This window comes from Notamacropus eugenii, chromosome 2, assembly GCF_028372415.1.
Source record: "Notamacropus eugenii isolate mMacEug1 chromosome 2, mMacEug1.pri_v2, whole genome shotgun sequence".
NCBI classification, from domain to species: Eukaryota; Metazoa; Chordata; class Mammalia; order Diprotodontia; family Macropodidae; genus Notamacropus; species Notamacropus eugenii.
Genome location: NC_092873.1, coordinates 19,941,436 through 19,966,193, shown reverse-complemented (window position 1 = coordinate 19,966,193; position 24,758 = coordinate 19,941,436). Strand labels below are relative to the sequence as shown.

At 52.9% G+C, this 24,758-nt stretch overlaps 3 protein-coding genes across 20 annotated transcripts; 1 reads left to right on the top strand and 2 right to left on the bottom strand.

Moving 5' to 3' along the window:
* Positions 1–96: 96 nt before the first annotated feature.
* Positions 97–4,223, bottom strand: AIP (AHR interacting HSP90 co-chaperone). Of its 2 annotated transcripts, none has more exons than XM_072639319.1 (6): positions 3,949–4,223; positions 3,115–3,265; positions 2,338–2,526; positions 976–1,152; positions 741–882; positions 97–358 (listed from the first exon to the last, which is right to left on the bottom strand). In XM_072639319.1, exons 1-6 carry the CDS (start codon positions 4,206–4,208, stop codon positions 153–155), a joined length of 1,125 nt encoding a protein of 374 aa, XP_072495420.1. In that variant the 5' UTR covers positions 4,209–4,223; the 3' UTR covers positions 97–152. The 2 variants fall into 2 exon arrangements, with proteins under 2 accessions (XP_072495420.1, XP_072495419.1); XM_072639318.1 differs by having other exon boundaries at positions 3,115–3,294; positions 3,949–4,123.
* Positions 4,224–12,534: 8,311 nt separating this feature from the next.
* TMEM134 (transmembrane protein 134) lies at positions 12,535–16,447 on the top strand. Of its 17 annotated transcripts, none has more exons than XM_072639302.1 (7): positions 12,535–13,234; positions 13,860–13,924; positions 14,013–14,102; positions 14,388–14,464; positions 15,276–15,320; positions 15,510–15,563; positions 15,669–16,447. In XM_072639302.1, the coding sequence occupies exons 1-7, from the start codon at positions 13,061–13,063 to the stop codon at positions 15,749–15,751; spliced, it is 588 nt and encodes a 195-aa protein (XP_072495403.1). In that variant the 5' UTR covers positions 12,535–13,060; the 3' UTR covers positions 15,752–16,447. The 17 variants fall into 17 exon arrangements, with proteins under 17 accessions (XP_072495403.1, XP_072495399.1, XP_072495401.1 ...); XM_072639298.1 differs by having other exon boundaries at positions 15,445–15,563; XM_072639300.1 differs by having other exon boundaries at positions 14,010–14,102.
* Positions 16,448–16,767: 320 nt separating this feature from the next.
* LOC140524640 (calcium-binding protein 2-like) lies at positions 16,768–24,388 on the bottom strand. Its single transcript, XM_072639312.1, has 6 exons — positions 23,996–24,388; positions 23,100–23,130; positions 22,747–22,890; positions 20,662–20,771; positions 20,164–20,311; positions 16,768–20,067 (listed from the first exon to the last, which is right to left on the bottom strand). Exons 1-6 carry the CDS (start codon positions 24,347–24,349, stop codon positions 20,039–20,041), a joined length of 816 nt encoding a protein of 271 aa, XP_072495413.1. The 5' UTR covers positions 24,350–24,388; the 3' UTR covers positions 16,768–20,038.
* Between the last annotated feature and the right edge of the window lie 370 nt (positions 24,389–24,758).

Here is a 24,758-nt window from a genome sequence, read left to right as displayed (position 1 = left end):
TGCGAGGGGCCAGAGAAGGCCCAATGACTGGCCCAAGGTCACTGGTCAAACAGCAACAGGGCTGTGGGTCCGCACAGATGAGCAAGGACTCAGGCAGGCAGATAAATACAGCATTTATACAGGAGGCAGGTACAATGGGACGGCCAGGCTGGTCACGGAGAGAAGATGCCCTGAAAGCGTGCCTTGTCCTCAAGGTCTTTCTGGCGCAGCCGGTGCTGGAGCTCACGCAGCTCCCGGCTCACTACAGGGCCCAGCGCTGGCTGCAGTTGGAGCACTTTGGCAAAGTCAGCCTGAGCCTCCCGGGCATTCCACACCGCTGCATGGGCCTTACCCCGCTTGAAATAGGCCTTCACGTTGTCTGTGGGAGATGCAGGGCACAACAGGTGAGGCCCTAGAGGCTCTCCAGGAACCCCTCCTCTTTGCCCTCGCCCACCAGAGGGAACCACTGACAGAGGAGGAAACTGAGGCCCCAGGGGGCAAGAGGCCTTGTTAAGACTGCCTAGGTCCTAGCGAGCAGAGCTGGGATTCTGGCCCAAACCCAGTGTTCACTTTCCATTGCCAGTCAAGGGAGAGAAAAGGCAGAGACAATGTGCCACGCAGGCAGGAAGGGGCCACGAGGGCCAGTAGAGAGAAAGGAAGCCAGGAAGGCCAGCGGAGGGGAAGGAGAGTGGGGTTGGGGCACTGGATCACACTGGGCAGAGGCAGCAGCCTGGCACAGGTGCCTGAGCCCAGGCACTCACCCTCATACTTGTTGAGGATGCTGGAGCAGTGGTCCAGCACCTCATAATACTCCTGGGCCACCAGCTTGCACTGGCAGTAGTTGAGCAACAGCGGAGTGATCTGTAGGTCCAGCTGGATCCAGTCCGGGGAGCCAGGCTGCTCCTGAGCACACAGGAGAGAAGGGGGTGAGTCAGGGAGGCACCTGGGGGCAGAAGCTGAGGCTCCTCTGGCTCCGGCTCCCTCTCCTGCCCCCACCTTCATCTGCAGGTTCTTGAGGCAGGCAATAGCATCGTAGTACTTGACTGAGGCCTCCTTGATGCGCCCCTCCCGGTACAGGCGGTTGCCTTCCTCATGGATGAGGGGTACGGCCTTCATCTTCTCCTCATCACTCATGGCCCACGGGTCCTGCTGGTAGGTGCCAGGAGCCTCGACCTGTGGGCACAGGGAGCGGGCTCACATCTCGGGAGGGCGGCAAAGCCGCTTCAGCTGCTGGGACAAGAATTCCCAAGGGGGTGAGGTATCTAACAGATAAGGCCCTGCTATGTCCCTCCTCTCCTGGACGCTTAGATTTACTGAAGGTCACAGCTGGGGTGGGGGTGGGGGTGCTTAGAACATAGAATGTTAGAGCTAAGAGGGGATCTTAGAACACAGACTATGGAATATCAGAGCTAGAGGAGCTTTAGAACATAGAATGAAAGAGCTGGAGGGATCTTTAGAACTTAGAATATGGAATACCAGAGCTGAGGGGCAGGGCTTGGCAATCATCTTGTACACATACACACCCCATTTTATAGAGGAGGATACCTTAGGGCAGAAAATTTAAACCCAGAGTCCTTTCCAATTCACTCTCTGGTCTTTCTTGCACAGGTCTGACTAGGTCACTTCGCCGCTCAATAACCGCCCCCTCCAATCCCTAGTACTCCCAGGATCAAGCAGCCCCTGCTCTCTTTGGTGCCAGACACCCCTCACCACCAGCCGCCCTTCCCCACCTGCCTCATTCCAGCCCAGTAGACAGGGCTCTTCATCACGTACGCCAACGTCTGGCCAAACAGGCCTCCAAGGCGCTCCCTGCACACCTCTGCGCCTTTGCACAGGGGGTTTCCCTCCCCCTCCCAGCCAAGCTCAGCCCAAAGGCCACTTCCTGCTGAACCCTTACCTATTCGCTCCTTCCCTCCTCCCCAGTGGTCTGTGCTTACTCTGGATAGACTTGTCTCCCCAGATGGAATGTAACACCACCCCTCCCACAGGGTCAGTTCTGTTTGTTTTCTGGTCTGTCCAGACCCCAGTTAAACAAGGAAAGAGTCTCAGTTTCCTAGCCTATAAAATGGAGCTGAGGTTACAAGCCTTTCCTTTCACTGCTTTGCCAGGACCCAGAGATAGAACACAAGCAATATCCCTGTTGGCTGCTCTTCTGAGGCTGGGCTGAGGCTGGCACAGAAGCCAGGGCTGTGCTGCAAGGAGGTGCCAGAGGACAACCCTGGGCAGGACGCTATGATGATCATTACTGGGGCCTCCCCTCTGGGAGATGATCAAGACTGGACCAAGGTCACCCAGCTGATGCAGGGTGGGCCTGAGCCTCCTCCCCCTGCCCCTAGCCAGCTTCCCCTAGACCTTCACCTTGATCATTTCCATGTGGAAGATGAGGGGCTGGGGATGCTTCTGCAGCTCATCCAGATCTGCGTGGCCCAGGGAGCTGTGCTCTTGCATCTGGGCAATGCCACAGCAATGCCGCTGGCCCTCCAGGGGGTCCTTGCCTGCGGCAATGTTACGGAGACTTTTTGATACCAGCGGGTACAGGACCACGTGCTGAGGGGTGTTAGAAAGAACAAGGTTTTAGAGCTGAGAGGAAGCTTAGAACATAGGACATCCAGGCTGGAAGGGGCCTGAGGACAGGGAACATCAGGGCTGGGAGGGGCTAACGAACGCATCAGCACATCTGATGTGGACCTGATGTGGGGCCTGATGTGGGGCCTGATGTGGACCTGGGACAGTCCTCTGCCCTGACCACACCGGGTGTGGGATGGGAGGGGGCTCATCAATGGGCACCATGATACACACGGAGGGGTCCAGAGAAAGGCCAGTTAAAGGACCTGGAGAAGACTCTGCCCCCTTGTTCTGCTCTGCCCGAGCGCACACCTGGGTGTAGGGGTCACAAAACGACAGATTCAGACTCCACATTAGGGTGAGGCAGGTCCCCTGGGGATGGTTGGGGCAGGCTTCAGGAAAGGGCTGGAAGCCCACTGGTCAGGGACTCTCCAGAGGGGATTTTTGCTGAGGCCCATGACCTGTGTGCTAGCTTCAGCCGACTACGGGGTCCCACAAGGCTCCATGCCACCGCTGGGCACGAGCTCAGCGCCACGAGGGGCAGGCCCGCCGTCCGGGCCCGGGCCTCACCTTGACGTCGCAGAGGAACTCGGCCACCTCCCCGGGGCGCATGGTGCGCACGATGGTCTCCCACACGCGCAGCTTGAACTGCTTGCCCAGGATGAGCTCCATGGGCTTCCCGCGCTGCCGGCTGTCATCGATGACCGCCCCCTCCTCGTCGCTGCGCAGGGTCCGGAAATGGAAGGTGGCCTGGGGGGCCAGCCCGTCAGGACGGCCCGAGAGCCAGGGGGTGCCCATGGGGGGGACCGGACAGACCCCCGTCCCCGCCCTGCCCTGGAACCGCCGGAAGCCCCCTCCCCACGGCGAGCCCGAGCCCGCAGAGGTGGGCCGTGACATGGGCAATGTTGTTTCCACGTGCCCGCGTGGGATCTTCATCCCCCACCCCCCGGGCTTCACCTGGCGCCGCTGTGCACATTTTCCAGACCGGGAAACTGAGGCTCAGCTGGCCCAGACGTCCCCCCAGCCCCGCTCCTCCGCACCCTGGGGCCTACAGCACCGTTATCCCTCCCAGATCTAGAACCACAGCCCAGCCACACACAGCAAGTCCGAGGGTAGCGGGACTCCCCTCCCGCGCCTCCTGCCCGGCCGCAAGGCGGCGCTGTGGGGCAAAGGATTGGCAACGCCCGGGACCGCTGGGGCAGCGCTTAAGGACCGGGGGGCGGAGCCGGCACGCCCGGACCCGCCCCCGAAGCAATCGCTGGCCAATCAGGACGAGAAAGCGCGTGAGTGCTAGGGTCGCGGGCCAACGGGGGGGCCCGAGGCCGTGCAGCCGCCCTCTCCGGGGCCTCCCCTCCGCCCCGCTCGCGTAGCGGGCCCGCGGGGCGGTGGCGAGCGGAGCCGTACCTTGGTGCCGTCCCGGAAATCGGGCAGCTCCCCGGTGCCCTCCTGTACAATCCGCTTCTCGATGCCCTCCGCCCGCAGCTTCTTAACCAAGTCCGCCATCCTGCTTCCCTGATGCCCTCCTCTCGGAAGCTTCCGGACAATCTCGGCAACTTACGGAAACGCTTCGTTTTGACAGCTTCCGGAACCGCAGTTTCGGCAACTTCCGGAGGCGGCTGCGGCGCCATCTTTACTGAGGGTAGAAGCCAGAGAGGTTGGCACATGCGCAGATGGAGCCCTCCAGTTCAGTAGGGCCGAGGGGCGGGGCAGTAACTGTGTCTGCAGCGGGAGCCCGAGCCTCGGAACTTCCCCGCCGGAGCCCGACCAGCGCTGGAGCCGAGAGCTCCCACCCCGCTCACCCCCTCCGCAAGCTATCGGACGAATGGGGTGATGGGGAGCTCACTACCTGTCAGTCTTCCTCGCTGCCAACTTCGCCCCAGTTTTTCTGGTTCTGATTCCGGTACCGAGCAGAGGAGTGAGGCAGGGGGCCGTGCCTGGAGGCAGAGGACCTGAGTTCAAATCCCCCCGAGCTCCGACACGTCGCTCGGTCTACTGTGCCTCAGTTTCCTAATCTGAAAATGGGGCGGGGGAGAGCCTCGCTGGCCCCTTCCCGCCCGCCCTGCTCTGTGAGCCCGAGGCCGGTCCTCCACGGAGCTGACCCCCCCAGTTAGGGGGGCGCAGGAGCCGGAGGCAGGAGAGGCTCCCAACGCCCCCCTGCTGACCCCGCGTCCCCCCCCGTTCTCACTGACTCTGGCTTGTTCCATGCTCGCATTTATGAAAAGAAGCAACCTCGAATTAAGAAGATTAATGCCCCAAAACCTTGAGAATACACTTGGGTGCCTGTTTCCTGTGTGCTCTGAACTATTGGGGAAGGGAATGAGCATTTACTATCACCTACGGTGTGCTTACCCTGTGCTAAGGGCTCTACCAATGTTATTTAATTCTCACAATAATCCTGGGGACAGGGGCTGTTATTACCCCCATTTTACAGTGGAAGAAACTGAGGCAAACAGGTTAAGTGACTCGGTAAGTGTCTGAGATTGCTTGACTTGAAGTTAACCAGTGCTCTCCTCCCTGTGTCCTGTATTAAAGACTGAAACTGCGCAAGGACTTAATAACTACCTTGAATAAGAGGTTTTTTCCTTGCCCCCTCCCCTTCCTTTTCAATTAAATATCTTTTACTCAAATGAAGATTAGCTTAGCATAATGATTAGGGCACTAGACTTGGGCCAGGGAGAGGAGTTCAAATCCTGCCTCATCACTTACTAGCTGCAGGATTCTGGGTAAATGACTTCTTTATGTGCCTCAGTCTCCCCATCTGTAAAAGGAGGCTGGATTTGATGGTCTTAGTGGATAGAGCGAAGGACCCCAGACTCAGACAGACAGGAGTTCAAATCTGGCCTCAGATACTAGCTGTGTGACCCTGGACAAGTCACTTAACTTCTGTTTGACTTGAGAAGGCTCCTGGATCTTTGCCCAGAAAACCTCACAGACAGCACTGGTGCTATGGTTGGTGGGGTCTTGAAAAATCAGATGTGATTCAACAAGGTCCCATCCATCGATGATCCCCTTAATTTGGGAGTTCCCACCCATTGGTGGGCCAACCTGCCTGGAATCTTTCCCCACTCCAGTCTGTCCTCCATTCAGCCACCAAAGTAATTTTCCTCAAGTGCAGATCTGATGATGTCACTCACATCCCCATTCAATAACCTCCAGTACGTCCTTAGTGTCTCCAGGATCAAGTAGAAAGTGCTTCGTTTAGTGTTCAAAGCCCTTCCCAACCTGTGCCCCTTTACCTTCCCAGTCATCTTTCACCTTATTTCCCTAACACAGACTTTTTGATCGGGTGATACCAGCCTCCCAGCTGTTCCATAAACAAGACTGTCCATTTCTCACCTCCAATTGTCCCCTGTACCTGGAAGGCTCTCCTTCCTCATCTCTCACTACTGGCTTCCCTGGCTTCGTTTAAGTCCCAGCTAAAATCCCACCTTCTACAGTGCCTGCCTCTGTTCATTCTTATTTATCCTGTCTAGAGCTTGCTTTGCATACATTTGTTTGCATCTTGTCTCCAGAATTAGATTGTGAGCTATTTGTGGATACAGACTGTCCTTTCCCTTTCTGTTTCCTGGCACACAGCAGGCACTTCAAAAATGTTCCTTGATGGATCGATGAAGATTGCTTCCCATCCTAGGTGACTCTTGAGCATGTGCTCCCCAAAGGTCCTTCACCTGGACCTTCACCTCTGGAGGTCCTCTTCTCTCTCCCAGCATCCCTCAGTCTGTTCTCATGGCATCCCTTTATCTTGCCATGTGACCATCCCATCTCCTCTTCCCCTCATCCAGTTCCTTGATGACATCCTTTCCTCCTGTTCTTTTTCCAAATTCCTGGAGGGTTCTGGTTATATCCACCATGTCCCTTTTCATTGCCATCTGTATGGACGTCACCTTTAGTTCTTCAGGGTCGGTAGGGGCCTACATCTCACATCATACAGCAATGTTGGTAGAACTTTTGTATTGAAAAGACAGGCCTTTGCTTTACAGCCACATTGGAATGAGTGAAGGTTCTTTGCAATCTCCCAAGGGCAACCCAGCCTACCTTCATTCAACTCTTCAGCTCTTGGCCCAGTTCAATGCCCTCCATACTGTCTCTCCCAGATAAATACTAATGGACAATTTCTAGTATGACCCTTTGATGCATGTTGAAATCTGTGTGATAGACATTTTCATCCACTTGGTCTTTTCTGTGTTGATGGCCAGGTCAAATGCTTGTTGAGTACCTAGAGGGCTGCTTGTGACCTCAAGGTCATGGGTTCCTACCCCGGCCCTATCCTGTCTTCTGTCCCTAATCCCCTGTGCCTTTTCTCTTTCTTGGGTGAGAGGGGCCAAAGGGAAATATCATAACTGCTTTTCATAAGTTAGGTTTTTATATAGTTACATTCATGACAATAAACTATCCAATGGAAAAAAAGTGAAGATTATAATCATTGGCATCTCTGTGAGGTTCCAGCTCCTAATATGTTCCATTGGAAAGGCTTTTGAAACAGGTGTTCGTTAACAGCCAGCTATGTGGCTCAGTGGCTAGTGCACTGGAGTCAAGAGGATCTGAGTTCAAATGCAGCTTCAGACAGCTCCTAGCTGTGTGACCCTGGGCAAGTCACTTCACCCTCTTTGCCTCAGCTTCCTCATCTGTAAAATGAAGAAGGAAATGGTGAACCCCTTCAGTGTCTTTGCCGAAAAAACCTCAGATGGGGTCATGAAGAGTCATACACGACTGAACAAGAAAACATTGGGGTGGGCGGTTTATAGACATAATACTATTGCACTGGTAATAGCCTATAGTATAGTGTAAACATGACTTTTACATGCACTGGAAAACCAAAAATTCCTGTGATTTGCTTTATTGCAATATCCACTTTATTGCAGTGGTCTGGAACAGAACCTGCATTTGATCTTCACAATGACACTTAGAGGTAGGTGCTGTTATTATCCCTATTTTACAGTTGAAGAAACTGAGGCAGACAGAGGTCCAGTGATTTGCCCAGAGTCACAATAAGCAGGGCTGATGTATCTGAACTCCAGTCTTAAAACTCAGTGCACCATGACACCCTGTAGTGGCCTCAGGGGAGCACACTGGCCAGTACTGTGGATAGCATTAGCTGCCTACAGGATTACCCTTGGAATACCATATGGAGACTGGGTTTTACCAGCGCCAGTGCAAGTTGTGGGGGTAGGGCATGACACAAGCCAATCAGGGGTGCCAAAGAGTTCTCAGCAGGAAGCAGAACTTGAGCTGAGCCTTGGGAGGTGGAGATTCTCAAAGGAAAGGTCAGGAGGGAACATCCCGACCCAAAGGGACAGAGGAAGAGAGAGGAGCAGGAAAGTGTGACTGGAACATAGAGTGTGTGAAGGAAGAGATTGGGAGCAAAACTGGAGAGGGAGGCTGAAAGAGGCTGCGTGCCCAGAGAGGGGTTGTTTGTTTTCCTCAAAGGCAGTAGGGAGTCCCTGGGCATTCTTGAGCAGAGGAGTTCCATCTTCAGATTTGTGCTTTAGGAAGGTAATTTTAGCAGTTCTTTGGAGGAGAGATTGGAGGGGGGAGAGATCTGGGGCAGGGAAACCAATTGGGAAGCTGCTAGAATGGTGCAAGAGACTAGTGATACAGCCCTGAGCCACTGAGGGGCCAGGGAGAGTGGAGAGCTGGGAGAGGCAGGGCAGAATCTATAAGATCTGGTCACTGATTGGATTTGTGCAGTAAGGGAAACTGAGGAGCTGATAATGACTGAAGTTGCATCAGTTGGGTGACTAGAAGGATGAGAGAAAGGGGAGAGAGGGAGAGGGAAAAGGAGGGGGAGAGAGGGAGAGGGAAATGGAGAGGGAGAGGGAGGGAGGGAGGGAGGGGGAGAGAGAGAGAGAGAGAGAGAGAGAGAGAGAGAGAGAGAGAGAGAGAGAGAGAATCCAGGGTGGAGATTAGAGCTGGATATGGGGATATAGATTTGGAAGTCCTTGATGTAGAGATGTTTTTAAACAATGAGAGCTGATGAGGTTGCCAAGGAAGAGAATATAGACAAAAGAGAAGACTCCCAGGACAGCACCTTGGAGAACGCCCACAGTTAATAATAGTGTGGGATCAGAAGGATGAACCAGCAAAGGAGAAGGAACAGTCAGATGGGGGAGTGGGGAGGAGGGAAGGGGGAGGAGCCAAGACAGAGCTTTGCCCCCAGAGCCCAGACGGAAAAGAGTACCCAGCAGGGGAAGGTGGTGGGCAGTTCCAAATGCTGAAGAGAAGCCAAGAAAGATGAGACAGTGAAGGTTTTAGCACTTTCTTCTAGTCTCATTTTGGGGTAAAGGTGACTCTGGGTTCTTAAGGAGCTTTGCAAGTTCTGCTAAATCCTAACAAGCTGGAAATGTGAGTCCAGCTCTCTCCTTTCACCTGGACGACTGCCTTCTAACTGGCCCCATGGCCTCCAGTCTCTCCCCACTCCAACCTATCTTGTATTCAGCTGCCAGTGTTCCTAAAGAGCACGCCTGACCATGCCTCTCTCCCTCTCTGTCTCTCTGCCTCTGTCTCTGTCTGTCTGTCTGTCTGTCTGTCTCTCTCTCTCTCTCTCTCTCTCTCTCACACACACACACACACACACACACACACACACACACACACACACCTCAATAAACTCCAATGACTCCCTATTACTTCCTGCTGTGGCAGTGTCCAAAGAGCACTTTCAGAACAAGGATGACCTGAGTTCGAGTCTCATCTTTTTCTGGGTGACCCTAAGTAAGTCACTTAACTTCTCAATTCTCTAAGCAACTCTGAGACTTGTCGTTCATCCATCCTTCATTGTCAAAGAGGAACTGTGACATCAGGAGAGTGATGTCTTGACTTGCAAGTGAATTGGATTTAAGTGAAGCAGGGTCGTGCAGTCATCAGCCCCACTCTCTCCTCCGGAGTCATCCAAGTCCAGTGGCAAGTCATAAGTCAGGATGAGTAGCAATGACCCCAGATGCAGTGAGAGACCTTGGTCCTTCTAACCTAAGGTCTTTCCCAGGTCTCAGCTTGTCTGAGGCAACATTCATTCAACAGTCAAAGGCTCAGTAAGAATTGAAGTAAAAGATGGCCTACTCTACCTTCACAAAAATTTCAGTCAGGGAGGGGAAGACCCTCAGAGCTTCTGGCCAGAACAGAAACCGCTGCTGTTTCTTACACTCTGAGCCATCAAACCAGAGCAGTGAGAGAGTGAGGCTTGGGCCAGTCAGTGAGAGCCAGATGGACTTGGGTTTAAAGGCATAGCCCCCTTGTTCCACTTGAATCCCAATAAGTTTTAGCAAAGTCTGGTTTTCCAGAAAAATTTCAAGAAACCATAAATAAAAATTATGTGAGACAAAAGAGTTAATTGTTCCAGTTTTTTTTAAGTGATAGTATAAATAAGTAGAGAAGAAAAAAATCTAGCCCCCAAACCCTAAGATACCTTGTGAAATATAAGTGATGAAGATATATATATACCTTTGGACAAAGGGCCCACACTGTCATGTGACTCCCCACATGACAGAGGAAGGAGTGGGAGAGGAGGAGGAGAAAAAAATGGCAGCATTGACCAACTTGAACTAGCCTGTTGGGTCCCCCCAGGGGGCTACTACTCACACATTGTTGTTCATCCTTCATCCTTCAAGAAGACCAGTGACATCAGGAGAGTAATGTCATGACTTACAAGTAAATTGGATTTGAGGGAGGGAGGGCTGCATAGATTCACCAGATTCACTCTCTCCTCCTGAGTCACTGGAGTTCAGGACACCTGTGGATGGCCCAGGATGCAGTGGGAGGCCTTGGTCTTTTTAAGCTAAGGTCTTTGCCAGGTCTCAGTTTGTCTCAGGCAACACCCATTCAGTGGTTATAAGCACTTTGAGAGGACAGACTACAAAGCAGATGCTGACCTGCATTGGTAGATGGGTTTCCTCACCTGGGAGTTCTCAGTCCCTTCTTTGGATTGATTTGTCTTTGTAAATGATGTTTCTTCTCATTAGAATATAAGGGGGAGGGAGGTCATCAGAAGAGTCTCTTATCTATGATAAGATGATAAACAAAAGCTTGGAAGCATCCAAGGGAAACCCCCCCCCTAAGGATCACAGACTGACACATCCCATATCTAGAGTCAGAAGGAACCCTGGACTTATGGAGTCTAATCTCCTTTTCCAGATGAGGCCCATGGTGGGAAAGCTACTTGCCCAAGATCACCCAGGAAGTAAGTGACAGAGGCAAAGCTCAAACACATCCTTAGACTCCAAAGTTAGCCAATTTTCACTGCCATCGACCACTGGCACAAGGAACCCCAAATGATTGGTTCAGGGAACAGGCTCTTGGTAGAGAATCTGGCCCTTTTACTGAGTTGACACCCAACTCGCTCTCATTGTCTTCAGGATCCCCCCCTCACCTTTTCCCTTGGACTTTCTTCAAGAGATTAGTGATTAGGGGTTCAGGATCTCACTCTTCCTCTTCCCTCAGTGTAGTTAACACCAATTGACCAGTGGACACAGAACCAGGTCTGGAGTCAGGAACACCTGAGTTCATATCTGACCACAGATACCTAGTAGCTGTGTGACCCTGGGCAATTCATTTAATCACCATTTGCCTCAGTTTCTTCATCTGTAAAATGTGGATAATAATAGCACTTCCTTCCTAAGGTTGTTGTGAGGAACAACTTGGATAACAATTTTAAATCATTTCGCAAAGGTGGCCTGAGAAGAGTGGCCTTTCTGGAACACACCCTCCTCCTGGATTGACCCCGAGAAGACAGGATTTCCTGTTGGGGCAGCCTACTTGGAGAAAGGAAGGGATAATCCTACTAGTCCTTTCAGCTGTGTCCTACTTAAAGGACAAAGCCTGACTTTACTCAAGGACTGCACATGTGACTGAAAGGGCATTGCTTGAGCTTTAGGCCCCAAACTGTGGCTAACTTTGGTAAGAAGGAGAGTCAGGAGCCAGATTGGAATGTCATTGGAAAATGTTGAACAAAATGAGTAAAAAGACAACATAATTCGTGGTTTGCTAGGTCGATACGCAGCCCACAGCATTCCCTTTCTATTTGAGTTTCACTTGACTGTTATAAACCACTGGGGGGGGGGGGGATTGTGCAAAATTCTGTGGGAAAGAGCCACTGACCAGAATGTCAAGTAGCAATTCAATATTGGGTTCCCTTCCAGAGGAGCTCTGGAACTCTTTGAGTGCTTTATGAATGAATCTGTTTATGGGCTCCTATGGATGCTTTGTACCTTCTGCATTTTCCTGGCCAGAAAGAAAGGCTGTCCTATCCTCCTTCTGTATTTGTTACCTTGAGTGCTTGTAATAGGGCCCTTACATTTGGGGAGACAGACAGGAACTATACCACGAGGATATTGACTTTTCTTGCAGTAACTGCAGGTGGGGAGAAGGAAAGAAAAGAAAGGTTGAAAATTAGACCCTGGGGGTCATGTCCCAGACCCACCCATGCAGTAGGTAGCAGTTGAGCTTTCTGGTTAACCCAGGGTCATGTGGCACCACAGTGCCTGGCACTCGTAATAATAATAATGCTAGCTAACATTTACAAAGCACTTACTAGGTACTAGACACTGTATTAAATACTTTGTTGTTTTCTCATTTGATCCACACAACAGCCCTGGGACGTTGCTAGTATGATTTCCATTTTACAGATGAGGAAACTGAGGCAGAGGTTAAATGACTTGCCCAAGGTCACATAGTTAGGTGGGCTAAGCAGATCAAGGGCAAGCCCTTGACTCATTCAGTTTCCTCATCTGTAAAATAAACTGGAAAAAAGAATGACAAACCACTCCAGTATCCACCCCCAAAAGGGGTCAGAAAGAATTGATGTGACTCAAGATCAATAAGGTCACATTGTCGGTAAGTGTCTGAGCGTGACTCCAAGTCCAGAACACTATCCATGGCACCACCCAGCTGCCCCTACTTAGCAGATAATTAACAAATGCTTGTTGACTGATGAGCTGCACGTGACTTTCTTCTCTGCGTTGTGCTTAAATCTGAGACCTGAGCTTCCATAGCTGCCATTTAACACGGTTAACCCAGATCGAGTTTGCAGGCCACTGGAACCGTCAGATCTTTTTCAGAGGACCTGCTCAAACTAATACCGCCTCCCACATCTAGCTCTCGCTAGAGAAGTGGAATTTCCTCCTTCCTCCTCTCTGCTCCTCCCTCCTCCTCCCTCCTCCCAAATTATCCCCACCCCCAACTGGTGCCCCTCCCTCCTCCTCCCCTCCCGGACTAGGTGAAGCTATCCGGCCATAGGCGGTTGACTGCTCCTGTCTCGCCTCCTGTGGGGAGTGGGGGCACTAGCTCCTACTTCACCCCTTCCCCAGCAGCCACCTCCCCCTCCCCCACCCCACTTTGGGGCTGGAGTGAATGCCAGCGTCCCGGGAGGCGGAGGCGAGGTTCAAGGTAGATCTCGGTGCCAACTGGCCAGCCCAGCGCCTGGACCAGCGCAGCAAGGACCATGGGCTTCTGAGAGCCAGCCCGGCGGGCCAGCTGCGGGCAGCTGGGCACAGCTGCAAGGCAGCTCCATGCGGGGGTGCGAGCCATGAGCAGCGGCCGCTCCGAGTTCAGCATCGACGATGCCTTTGAGCTGTCCCTGGAGGAGGGGGGCCCGGGGTCTGGGGGGACTACCCCGCGTTTTGGGGCGCTGCACTTTGAGCGCAAGGGCCGGGGAGATGCGGAAGAAGAGGGCGAGAAGCAGTCTCGTCTGAAGTACCAGGTGAGAGAACAGCGTCCCCCTTTCCCCCGCCCTCCACGCGCTAGCCCCTACCCCGCACCCCGGGGTCCTCAGCGCCTCAGCTGCCTCATCTGTAAAATAGGGGAATCGCACTAGCTGCTTGCCAAGGCCCCATCCAGCTTTGGATCCAGGATCTTACTGGGCCCCTATCCGGCCCAAAGTCTTAAGACTCCAGACTGGAAGACACCCTAGAAATCAAGCTCCCCACCCACCCACCCACACACATTTTACAGACAGGAAAGAGAAGAGAGCTGCCCAACGCCCGTGTGTCCTGAGGATCGGGAGCGTCCCCTACACAGGCACAGCCCGGGCCCCCAGACCCAAGTTCTCCTCCCTGGACAGTCTTCCTGCTCACGCCCCTGCAGACACCCTCCCTTCACTGTGCAGGCGCCTCCCAACCTTGCTGGGCCTTTGCTCAGCCTTCTGAGCCATCCACCTAGGAACTGGTTTCGGTTTCAGTGAATCATCAAACTTGTTAGGCTGGTGAGCAGCTGTCAGGACAATCACGGCTGCCTCTAGGCTGGTGGGGGGAGGGGGGCTGGAAGAGGAGCTGGGGGTCTCAGAGAATTCCCATACCCCAACAGTTAGGTGTTTTATTTTGGAGCAGAACTTGGAGAATGACGAGGATGGTGCCCAGATGCCCTCAGATCCTGATGGAGCTATGAAGCTCAGGTTAGGCTGAACCCCCTGGCCCTTCCCACCCTCTCCCAGCTCCTGGCCTGCACAGGGGAACCATGCTCAGTCTGCCCTCTTCCAGCAGGGACTCTGGCCGGTCCTCTACCCGAAGTTCTCAGTGGTCCTTCAGCACCATCAGCAACAGTACCCAGCGCTCCTATCAGGCCTGTTGCAGGTGAGGGCAGGGCCCCCTCCCTCCTGGGAGGCCAGGGACAAGCCCCCAACCTGCCTTATCCTTCCCTCTCTCCCAGATGCCCTCTCCAGCCCAGTCCCATCCTCATCTAACACTCTCTCCCATCAGGTCACTGGAATCCAGAAAACAGCCTTAACTCCACCCCTGACTTGCTCTGGGTCTCAGTTTCCCCCTCCATAAAATTGGGAGAATATTAAAATATTATCCAAATGTGATCTGTTATTTTTACCACTGTATCATTATTTATGACTTCTTGTCTGGCCTCAGCTGGACACAGCACCCTCTGATCAAGAAGAATCGCCGGGTGGTTCTGGCCTCCTTCCTACTGTTGTTACTGGGCCTCAGTGAGTATCTAGAGGTTGGATCCAGTCCATCTTCCCATTACAAGTTGGGGGTGGAGCTGGGAGCTGGGAGGGAGAAGGGTCATCATGCTTCAGGTAAGGAGTTAGACAAGGCCAACTCTAGGCTTCCTTCCGAATCCAAAATCTAATTCTAACCTTTAAAGTCCATCAGTTAACTTCATGTCCAAGACAGTTTAGGGATCTGAGGAGTACCTGGCCGCTGGAAAAAATCGGAGGGAGGTGCTGGAGGAAGCCCACAGTGTAGAAAAGATACCTATGCCTTCTCAGAGCTCCCACACCCACCCAGATCTCTAATTGCTGATGTTAATGGCAAAACTGTGTAAGCTGGGGTGGATTTCCTTCTCTGGGCTTACTCCCTCATCTTCTAAGATGGTAGCATGTACCAAGCCCTAAACTAGATATGGTGGCTCCCCCCACCCCACCCTGAAGGCATCTGGGAACTGACATCCTACCGGGGAAAGAACCGCACAGATCAGTAATTACAAAAGAAACATGGAGGAACTTTGGGGCATTTGTCGGAGGTGAGGGGCAGAGAGTAGTGGACTTGGAGGCAGAAAAGATTCTCTGCTTCATATCTGAGTGACCTCATCTGTAAAATGAGGGGATCAGATTCACTGGCCCCTGAGGGTACACTGAATCTGTGGCTGTCTAACTGGGGAAGAATCAGGAGGGGCCTAGTGTAAGTGGTGGCACCTTCAAGAGGCCTTGCCCTGGGGGGAGTGATCCTGGAGGGATTTAGATTCTGACCTAACACCCCCTTCCCCCACCTGCCTCTCTCCTGACCTGGCTGAAGTACTCATCCTCATTGGAATAGGACTCCAGGTGAACCCTTCTCCAGGTGAGAGCATTCTCTTATCTGTGATCTCCTTCCTGGAAATTTATTAGGTGCATGAGGGATGGGGTGGAGAAAAGAGGGGGCCATTCCTGAACTATCCAGCCTCCCTGCCTGCGCTTTCCTCTAGCCTTGGCCCAGGAACTGTCCCAGTGCGCGGGATGGAGTCCAGCCTGTCCACCTCTCTCCCCGCAGGTGTCTCCAGTGCCATCTTCTTTGTCCCTGGCTTCCTGTTGCTCATCCCTGGAGGTGCACCCCAGGCCTGGTGGGGGGAGGAAGGGAGACCCCCACTTCCTGGGGTGTGGGGGGGAGGATAATGAAGGACAAGCTGGTGACAGGCCCCTTCCCTTTCAGTATACCACGTCATCTTCATTTACTTTGCTGTCAGAGGTCACCAAGGTTTTCAGTTCTTCTACTTGCCTTACTTTGAGAAATGAACCCAGAGCCTGTGTCCGGGATGGAGCTCCGCACTGCCCTGATGCTGTCTCAGCAGCCCGGAAATGGACACAGCTGGCCGGATACTTGTAGGCCCAACAGCTCCAGACTGGGCGGAAGGAAGAGAATGGGGAAGGGGGCCTGGCTGGGGAGAAGTAACGACAAAGTAGCCTCCTCCAGAGAGTGTCCCCTTCCCCCTCCTAGAGTTTAGAACTGAAAGAACTCCAAGGCCTATCAGGCCAGTGCCCTGCTCCCCCCACGTGGAGGGCAATAATGCCTTGCCCAGAGATGGCCAGCTAGTCGGCCATGGAGCCTGGATTCGAACCTCGGCCCTCTGCCTCCTGACCACTACAAGCTGCCTCTGATCCTGCCGGACAGGTTAGCTGGAGCCGATGGAAAGCTTCAGTCTGGGGAGACTGCTCCTTGCCTGGCTCTCTGTGGCCAGCCCGTCCCAGGACCCCTGGAGTCAGAGCCAGAGGTTTTCTCAGGAAGTTTACTGCCCCCACTTCTGCCCCATCCCTCCTCCTTCTGTTCCCTCCTTGGTCCCTGGGCTTCCCTAGCTCTGGGGTCAAGCTTTCCTCAGCCCCCCTCCCCCCCAGTGCTGCCTCTAATCCTGGTGCCTTTAACTTATTAGGAGGTCCCTGAGGCCATCCTCACATTTCGGGTCTTCTGTCCCAATAAAATGGCATTTAATTCTGGCTGGGAGAATGGGCTCTTTCCCCTTCGATCCTCAACTCCCTCCTTCCCCCTGCTCCCTCCCCCCAAAGGACAAGTTTAAAGATTTCAGCTCTTTTAACCCTTTGTGGTAGGGCACATAAACAATGTTTTCCCCATTGTACAAATGAGAAAACTGACCTAGAATGGTTCAGGCACCGTCTGGGGAGCCTACAGATCTGGTGCTCTTACATAGGGTGGACCTTCCTCTTTGTAGACTTTCTATTGGCATTCATTTCCAAATAAATCCCACCTCCCTTCCCTAGGAAGCCATCTCTTGTAACAAAGAATGAAAAAGAAAGGAAGGGATGGAGGAAGAAACTTTATAAGACTACAACACATAAACCAAGTCTGATGGTGTATACAGTATTCCACACCTGTAGTAGGGGAGGGGGTTTTGTTTTTATTTGTGCATTGTATCACTGACCTTTCCTTGATGCCTTTCCTCCCCAAATAGATCGCTTCTTTGTAACAAAGTATAACCAAGCAAAACAACATAGTAGCCAATGTGTGGAATCTACCACCTCTGCCAAAAGCTCTGCAGACCTGCTTCACCAGTCTCCTGGTCAAGGCCATGACCACAGTTCTTAAACCCTGCCTCCCTTTACAGAACTGGGTTCATCCTGTAAATTGTCCTTTGGTTCTATGTTCTTGACTCTGTCAGTTGATACAAAGCTTCAGATTCTCCCTTTCCCTTCCTTGTGTGATTTGGTCCCTGCACACTCTTCTTTTGATGCCCTGGGCGCTTGGCCCTCCACCCCCCACCCCCCTTCCCTGGATGCTGAATTAGTCAGTGAAGGAGGAATGTTGCAGGCAGGCTCCAGAAAGGGCCGTTTACCTCTTTTCCCTCCTGCTAACATCCCAATTCATGGAATCACACAGTTGGAAGGGACTCTGGCAGCAGCTGGCGTGACTCATGCCCCAAAGGAACCTTCCTAAGGCTGAAAGTGGTCCCCAACTTCTGCCTGAAGGGCTCTGAGGAGAGAGGCCCTATCCCCTTCAAAGCAAAGCTGAGAGCACTGTTTGGGACCCCTCCAGTCATTAGGATGTTCTTCCTGCTGTCTGGAACCTTCCCAGTCACTGCTCCTGGTCCTGTACGCTGGGGGTCCAGAAGCACAGGCCTGATCTCTCCTCCACATAGCCCTACAAGCACTTAAATCCAGCTTGTGGCCCCCTGAATCTTGTGGGCCCCAGGCTAAGCACCCCCAATGCCTTCCAGTGGGGTGATTGTCCACACTCTCCTCTGGATCCTTTCTTCTTAACCTTTGGCCCAGACCTGGCCACAGCATGCCTCAAACTTCCCAGGGTGGGGCCATCAGCCTTCCTCATTTAGGGAAGGGAGAGCCTCTAGGTCTCCTTCCCACCCTTGAAGGTCAGAGCCTCAACAAGTGTTCCCTATGCTCCCTGACTCTGGATTCCTCAGGCTTCAGGACTGAGATCAGGGAGACAGCTTGGGACGTATCCCTCTGGGTAAGCCTTTCTACTAAGAATAGTACCCTTGGACGTTTGCAAAGAACTTTACATCTGTAGTTTCATTTGATTCTTGTGGCAGCCCTGTTATTATAGTCCCGTTTCATAGATGAGGAAACTGAGGCTCAGAGAATTGAAGTGACTTGCCTAAGGTCACACAGCTCATCAGCTGTCAATGACAGGATCTGTAGGGTGAGTGGATGGCCCTGTGAATAGGTGTTCCTGATTTGCAATCAGGAAGATGAGGTCAAATCCTGCCTCCAACATGGACTAGCTACTCAGATACTAGGTATGCAATTGAATTAACTTCTCCTATCCTGGAGTTGTTAGTAACCCAAGTCTTCCTGGCTGCCAGGCTAGGGGGGAGGTGACTGCCATCAGGGGCTGTCATGCCCTCTTGTGCATGACACATATGAGATGCCCCTGAGGTTCCCCCCTTCTCAAGTCCTGGGGTCCTGCACCTTGTGGGCAATACTAGTGCGAGATGGATTTGGAACCCAGGGAAAAAGAAAAGATTTGAAAAAACAGTCCTTGCCGCCACCCTCCCCTCCCCCCCCAGCCCTGAAGGAGGCTCCACTTCCTCCAAAGTGGCCTATGACACTACTGACTTTAGGACACCGCCCCCCTGCCCTGCACCCTTGAACCCTCCCCACTTGGAGTACTCTTTCAGCACAGGCTCTTCTCCCAAGGAATCTGGAGCCCCAGGTCTTTCTTGTCTAGAGAGAGAAATTTCTCAGGCTAGCAGCCCCTGCTTCTTTCTCCTGGCCCCAGATGGCAGCTGGGCTGATCCGTCAGATGCCCCGGAGCCAAGGGCACCCAGAGAGAATGACGTGGAGATGGGAATTAGAGGCCAGTGTCCTGGTTCATAGCCTGGTGCTGGCTCCCCCAGGGGCCACCAGAACCATCCCAGAATGTGGGCCATGCTAAGAAACTGGCCCTGCCCAGTTACTCTGGCTCCTGCTCATCTTGAAAGCTCTTTCCCTGTCTCTTCTTGGGACAGGTGTAGGACAAAAGGCAGGGCAAGCAGATGAACCATGACCTCTGATCCCCCAGACTACGGACCTGGGGCAAACAGAGGGAGTGAGATCAGAGCAGCCCAGCAAGAGGGACACCTGGGGAGACAGATCAAGCAACCTTGAAAGAGAAACTCCCAGGGCAGCCATTTAAGGCATCTGATCAATTCCCAGCAGCTCTGACAACATCGTTCCTGTCCCTGCCCTTCCTATAGCCATAACCCTAGCTGGTCCCACTTTGCCTTTTCTCCGCATTTGCTCAGACAATTTAGCTAGTGCCAGTGTATGCAGCCCTTGGTGGGCTGAGGTCAGGAAGGCAGGAGAAGGGGTCAAACCCCACCCTTGCTCCTTGCAGAGACACAGGCAGGGCATAGCTAGAGGCTGTGGGACGGTGTGTGGCCTACTGTGAGATGGGATCCTGAGACAAAAAAGGAGCTGTGTGGGCCAGGGTGAGTCAAGGAGGGCCTCCTGGAGGAGGCAAGGTTTACATCAGACAGGACAGATGGGTGGCAGATAACCTTGGATTTGGAGTCAGGGGCCTAGATTCAAATCCCAACTCTTCCTGTGTGACTTTGAGCAACTCATCTCCCTCCAGCTGGAAGGACCTCAGAAGCTGTCCCCTCTAGTGCCCTCATGTAGGTGAGGAAACTGAGGCCCAGGAGACAAAGTGCTTTGCCCAATGTCACACAGGTGATTAACGTCAGAAACAGGATTTGAACTCAGGTTCTCTTTCTAGATATCAAGTGGGGCTGCAGAGATGAGGCAGGTGTCTGGTGTGCACAGAGCTCAGCTATCCTGCCTTGCTTTTCCTGGGCCCCAGTTTTCTTATCTGTAGACCTGAGGAGACGGTTAAACTAGATGGTCTCTCTAGGGCTTCACATAGCTCTATATCTCTGGAGATGAGAAGAGAGGGATGGCGCAATGGCATGAGTGCTGGGCACCAGTATAAGAGGAGTACCAGCAAACAAAGGGGAAAACATCGGGGCACCTAGGGATGGCAGAAGCAGGTCAGTCAACTGGACGATGTCACCAGCAGAAAGGACACAGAGCCTCATCTGTCCTCTGGGGGCCTGGGATCCAGGGACCTTCAGCTTAGCGGGCAGACAGCATCATCACGAACTCTGGGGGAAGAGGAGACGTGAGAGCAGTTTGGGCATCAGAGCTGGCAGAAAGGGGAGGGGGCACTGACAACATGAGGGGTGGTGCTCTATTCTCACCATCAAAGTCCACATGTCCATCTCGGTTGAGATCAACCTCTCGAAGCATCTCTTCCAGCTCAGGTCCCACCAGGGACTCCCCAAGCAGCGAAGGGGCAGCAGCCTTCAGTTCAGCCACAGTGATCCGGCCATCCCTGTCTGCATCGAACTATAGGAAAGTCCGACAAAGGAGCTCAACCCCGCCCCTTGCCCCCTGCCCCCTGCCCAATGCCCCCAACCAGCACTTCCTCAGACCCTGCCTCTGCTGGGAGCTCCAGCCAGTACAGAGTCCTCTCTGCCTGTCCTTCCCAGGCAGGACTGGGCCTTTCTCCCTCACTTCTCTAGCTTCACAGTCTCCTGCCACCACCCTCCTACACATATACCACACACATATACACACACCACACACATACACATACCACACATACATAGACACATATTACCACCCTCCTCCATATATACACACCACAAAAACACACACACACACACACACACACACACTCACACACTCTGCCCTACCTCTCGGAAAGCGATTCGAAGTTCCCGAATGCCCAACATGTGGGCTGTCTCCTCGCGTAGCTTTGGCCCCATCAACTCCACAAATTCTTCAAAGTCCACACAGCCGCCCACTACAGGACCCAGGAAGGAACTTTAGATGCTCTGTGCCCAGGAATGTCTCTAACAAAGACACTCACCCTATCTGTGGGACCTTAGGACCCCAGCTCATTTCCTTGGAGCAGGGTTGTAAGGAAAGTTTTTGTGAACCTTGGATAGCTTTGCCCCCTCAGTGGGCCCATGACCATGACAGGCCCTTCTACCAAATGAAGTACCCCCCACCCCAACTCCCCCACCCTCACTCCCCTACCCTCACTGGAAGGCCCTAGATCAGACATCCAGGAAATCATGTCCACCCTTGGCTCCTGCATTCTCCCAGGGGCTCAGAAGGTTCAGTCCATCACTCCATAGCATGAAAGCTCAATCAGGAAAACCTCTAATAACCTGAAGACTCAGAGGCTGGGCTGCTCCCGGGAGGGTAAATTACCTGATTAATCAAAACCTTCTATGACCTCTGCTACCAGCGCTTCTTAAAGTGTGTGTGGAAACCCCCTGGGGTCCAGGGAACACTCTTGCCTATGGGTGTCACCCAAAGCTCTGCCCTGGGCTCACTGCCCTTCCCCTTCCACATTATCTCACTGGGTGATCTCAGCAACCAATTATCATGCCTAGGTAGAAGCCTGGTCTGACTGTAAAGCTCTCTCAATCAAGAAGTCACAACCAGATCAAATCTAAAATCCCCACCTGGCCCCTGGCTCCCTTTTCAGTTACCTGACACTCTGGTTCATTCAAATACTCAATGATCCAAATCCTTTCCAATGATGGACTAGGGTGATCTGCACCCAGCTGATCTCCTGCACCTTCTGCATCTCCACCCACAGCCCTGCCTGCGATCACTGGTGCTCTAGCCTGGCAAGATCCCCTAGGTCAGCCGTCTCCCCGAAGAGGGGTGAATCAGACAGGGAAGCCCTCTAGAGGCTATTTGCCCCTCCTCCCTCCATGAGTGTCTGCAATCTGGTCAGCTGGTGGCAGCTGACCCTGAGGGGAGGGAGGCCGGCCTTCCGGCTCAGAAGCCAGGAAGCCATGCTTGTCTGGTTGGATCTTCTTATAAACACGAACTGCAAGGAGAAAAATTCATCCAATGTTGCAAGACTAGCCTTGTCCAAACCAGAGGAGTGGCCAGAGGAGAGTCCTAGAGTTTTGTCCATTAGTATTCAAACACAGAGCAGGCAGCTTTGGGGTGGCCAAAATTTCTGCTACAGATCTCTATGTGAAAGGACTTCGTCAAACCCCATGGGAGAGCCTCATTCCAAGCGTGGGCTTCCCACTTCCTCCAATGGGAGCATCTTAGGATGTCAGGTAGAACTCTTAGAACATGAACCGGCAGAGCTGGGAGGGCCCTTAGAATATAGAATCCAAAATGTCAGTGTTGGGAAGGGTCTTAGAACACAGAACACAAAATGCAGAACTGGGAAACCCTTAGAGCTTAGAACACAAAATGTCAGAGTTGGGAGGGCCTTTAGAACACAGAACACAGAATATCAGAACTGGGAGACCCTTTAGATCACAGGGCACAAAGTCAAAGTTGGGTCAGGAATATCAGAGTTGGAGGGACTCAGAACAAAAAACACAGAATTTCACCTTTGGGAGGAATCCTGGAACAGAGAACATGGAATGTCAGACCTTAGAGATCATCTCAATCTCTTCTGGTAACTAAACTTTGATGACCTTTCAGTTTCTGCTTTTCAGACTGAAAGGTTCCCCTCTTGCACCCCCATTTTTAGTCTGACTTTGATGGAAACTTCTAACTCTCCTGCAAGCTGACTCCATCCCACTCCATGGGTACCCAGCTCCCCTCTGGGTCCCTGCTGGTGGTCCCGCCCCACACCACCTTCTGTATCTACTGTACTCAGCCTGTGCTATCCACGTTTCCTGGGCCTTGGCCCTATAACTGTGCACACACATGTGCACACACATGCGCACGTGCATGCACACGCTTACATGCACACTCAGCATACTGCCCTCCCCCCAGGAATTCTGGACACTGACTTCTCATCTTGACATGCTGGGAGATCTCAATGAGCTCCATCTCTGTAGGCATGTAGCCCAGCGTCCGCATACAAGCCCCCAGCTCGCGGTAGCCAAGATAGCCATCTTGGTCAGTGTCAAACTCATTGAAGGCCTCCAGCAGCTCTGTCCAGGTCAGTCCGTGCAGTGGAAGAAGAAGGGAAGGACAGAGTTCAGTGCCCTGCCTCACAGGCTGCCCATCCCTCATGGCTCCCATTGCCCATTTCCAGCTCCCAGGGCTCCCCAGCCCCTGCTCATCTCTCTGCTCCCTCTTGGTGCCAATGGGCCCCTCTCCTCTCTCTCTGCCTCAGGCCTCAGTTTCCACAATAACTTACCATCCAGCTCCTCAGGACCCAGTTCCCGATCCTGCAAGAAGAAAGTTTCGAGGAAGTCCAGGCTACCCAAAGGCTCTGGTTCCTCCATTCATGCCCCATCCCTGTCTCCTGCCCAGGAGTACCCTTAATGCCTATCTCTCTAGTTTGAGAAGATACCCTTTGCTTGTGTGAGATACAAAGAACCCTGGACTGGAAGTCAGAACTGGGTTCCTAGGCAGCCACTCACTCACCAAGCACCCTCCCCCGCTCCGGGCCTCAGTTTCCTCATCTGTGAAATAAAGAGGTTGAAGTGAGCCTAAGGTCCCTTCTAGTCCTAATAATCCATTTTAAACACATCGCTATATTTGCTGGTAAGTGTTTTACAAAGAAAATTCTCATTTGGTAACTCCCGGGAGACTCTCCCAGAAAGAGGAAGCTGGCAAGGAAAGAATAGTCATCATTTTTCAAATGCGGCCTCTGAGGCTCAGAGATGTCGTGGTTGGCCCAACATCACATGGCAGAGATAGCCAAGCCCAGGACAATTGTTCACTCTACCTCCAGCTCCTGGACTGTGCACGAGCTACATACATGAGTACAGAAATTATCTAAACACCTTATTTCCTTGGTGCCCAGCATCAAGCCCTGATCAAAGGAGATGCATAATAAATATCCATGAGATTAGGTGCCCAGCCCTTCCTCCCCACTTCCCCAGCCCTGGACTACCATCTACTTTCCAATGTGCGTATGTGTGGAGGGGAGGAATTGGAGTCCCTGCTCCACATCCCCTCCTCTACCAAGCTAGGGGTTTCCCAGGATTGGAGCCCAGGGAATGGGCTCCTTCGTGTTCATCATGGTCTAGGACTGCCCCCTGGGCAGCTGAACTTCCATTCCAGGAATCCCAGCAGCCAGACCCTCACCTTGCCAAAGACACTGTTCAGCAGGGGCCAGTAAGCCTTGTGAGCAGGGTCATGCTGAGAGTCACCACGGTGCCGATGGGACAACCTCCGGTGGTTAGGAGCCATGCCTGCCTCTCCCTCAGCTTCAGGGTCCCTGCCACAGGGCTTCTCTCCAGCCTTCTCCCCAGAACCGCTCCCTCTGTCTCTCTGGGATTCCCGGCGCCCCTTCTCCTTCTTGCTTCTCCGAATGCTCCGGTCTCTCAGGAGCCCTCCTTCAGCCTTGGCCCTGACAGACTCCCTGGAGGGAGGCTTCTCAGGACCCTGACCTTGGCTATCGCCTTCCTTCTTGTATTTGCTCCCATGCTTAGCAGCCATGCAGTGCAGAGCCAAGAGGAAATGGTGCAAATGAGTTCACATATAGCCCTCAAGGATCCAGAAAATCAGCTTAGTTTCATTCCCCCACCCCCAACCCCACCACCCAGGGAACAGTCAGGCTGGGGTCAGGTCACTGACTGGGGATTAAGGTAAATAAGAAGGACATTGTCCAGGCTGATTATCCAATGGGGTCTCAACCTTCTCCCTGCCCCCACTCAGAGCCCACTGAGGTCCCCAGCCTGGGGTCTCTGGACTGCCCTGTGCCCAAAGAAGCTCATCGTAGAAACAGTGTTCATGAGGACAGTATATGCAGGTGGGCAGCCATGGTATTGGGCCAGGATCTGCCATCACCCCCCTGCTGTGCTCCTGACAGCTGTCCAGGGGGACATCAGACACAGCACTTCCTCAG

Bases quoted from the DNA above. Each gene is read 5' to 3' on its own strand.
- AIP (XM_072639319.1), bottom strand. From the start codon at position 4,208: ATGTGCCAACCTCTCTGGCTTCTACCCTCAGTAAAGATGGCGCCGCAG. The intron at 3,266-3,948 runs GTACGGCTCCGC...GACCCTGCGCAG, and splicing joins ATTTCCGGGACGGCACCAAG to CGACGAGGAGGGGGCGGTCA. The intron at 2,527-3,114 runs GTGAGGCCCGGG...AACACCCCTCAG, and splicing joins AGTTCCTCTGCGACGTCAAG to CACGTGGTCCTGTACCCGCT.
- TMEM134 (XM_072639295.1), top strand. From the start codon at position 13,061: ATGAGCAGCGGCCGCTCCGAGTTCAGCATCGACGATGCCTTTGAGCTG. The intron at 13,235-13,859 runs GTGAGAGAACAG...ATTTTGGAGCAG, and splicing joins AGTCTCGTCTGAAGTACCAG to AACTTGGAGAATGACGAGGA. The intron at 14,465-15,275 runs GTGAGTATCTAG...ACCTGGCTGAAG, and splicing joins ACTGTTGTTACTGGGCCTCA to TACTCATCCTCATTGGAATA.
- LOC140524640 (XM_072639312.1), bottom strand. From the start codon at position 24,349: ATGGCTGCTAAGCATGGGAGCAAATACAAGAAGGAAGGCGATAGCCAA. The intron at 23,131-23,995 runs GTGAGGGTCTGG...TTCTTCTTGCAG, and splicing joins TGAACAGTGTCTTTGGCAAG to GATCGGGAACTGGGTCCTGA. The intron at 20,772-22,746 runs GTCAGTGTCCAG...TGGGTCCTGTAG, and splicing joins CCAGCATGTCAAGATGAGAA to TGGGCGGCTGTGTGGACTTT.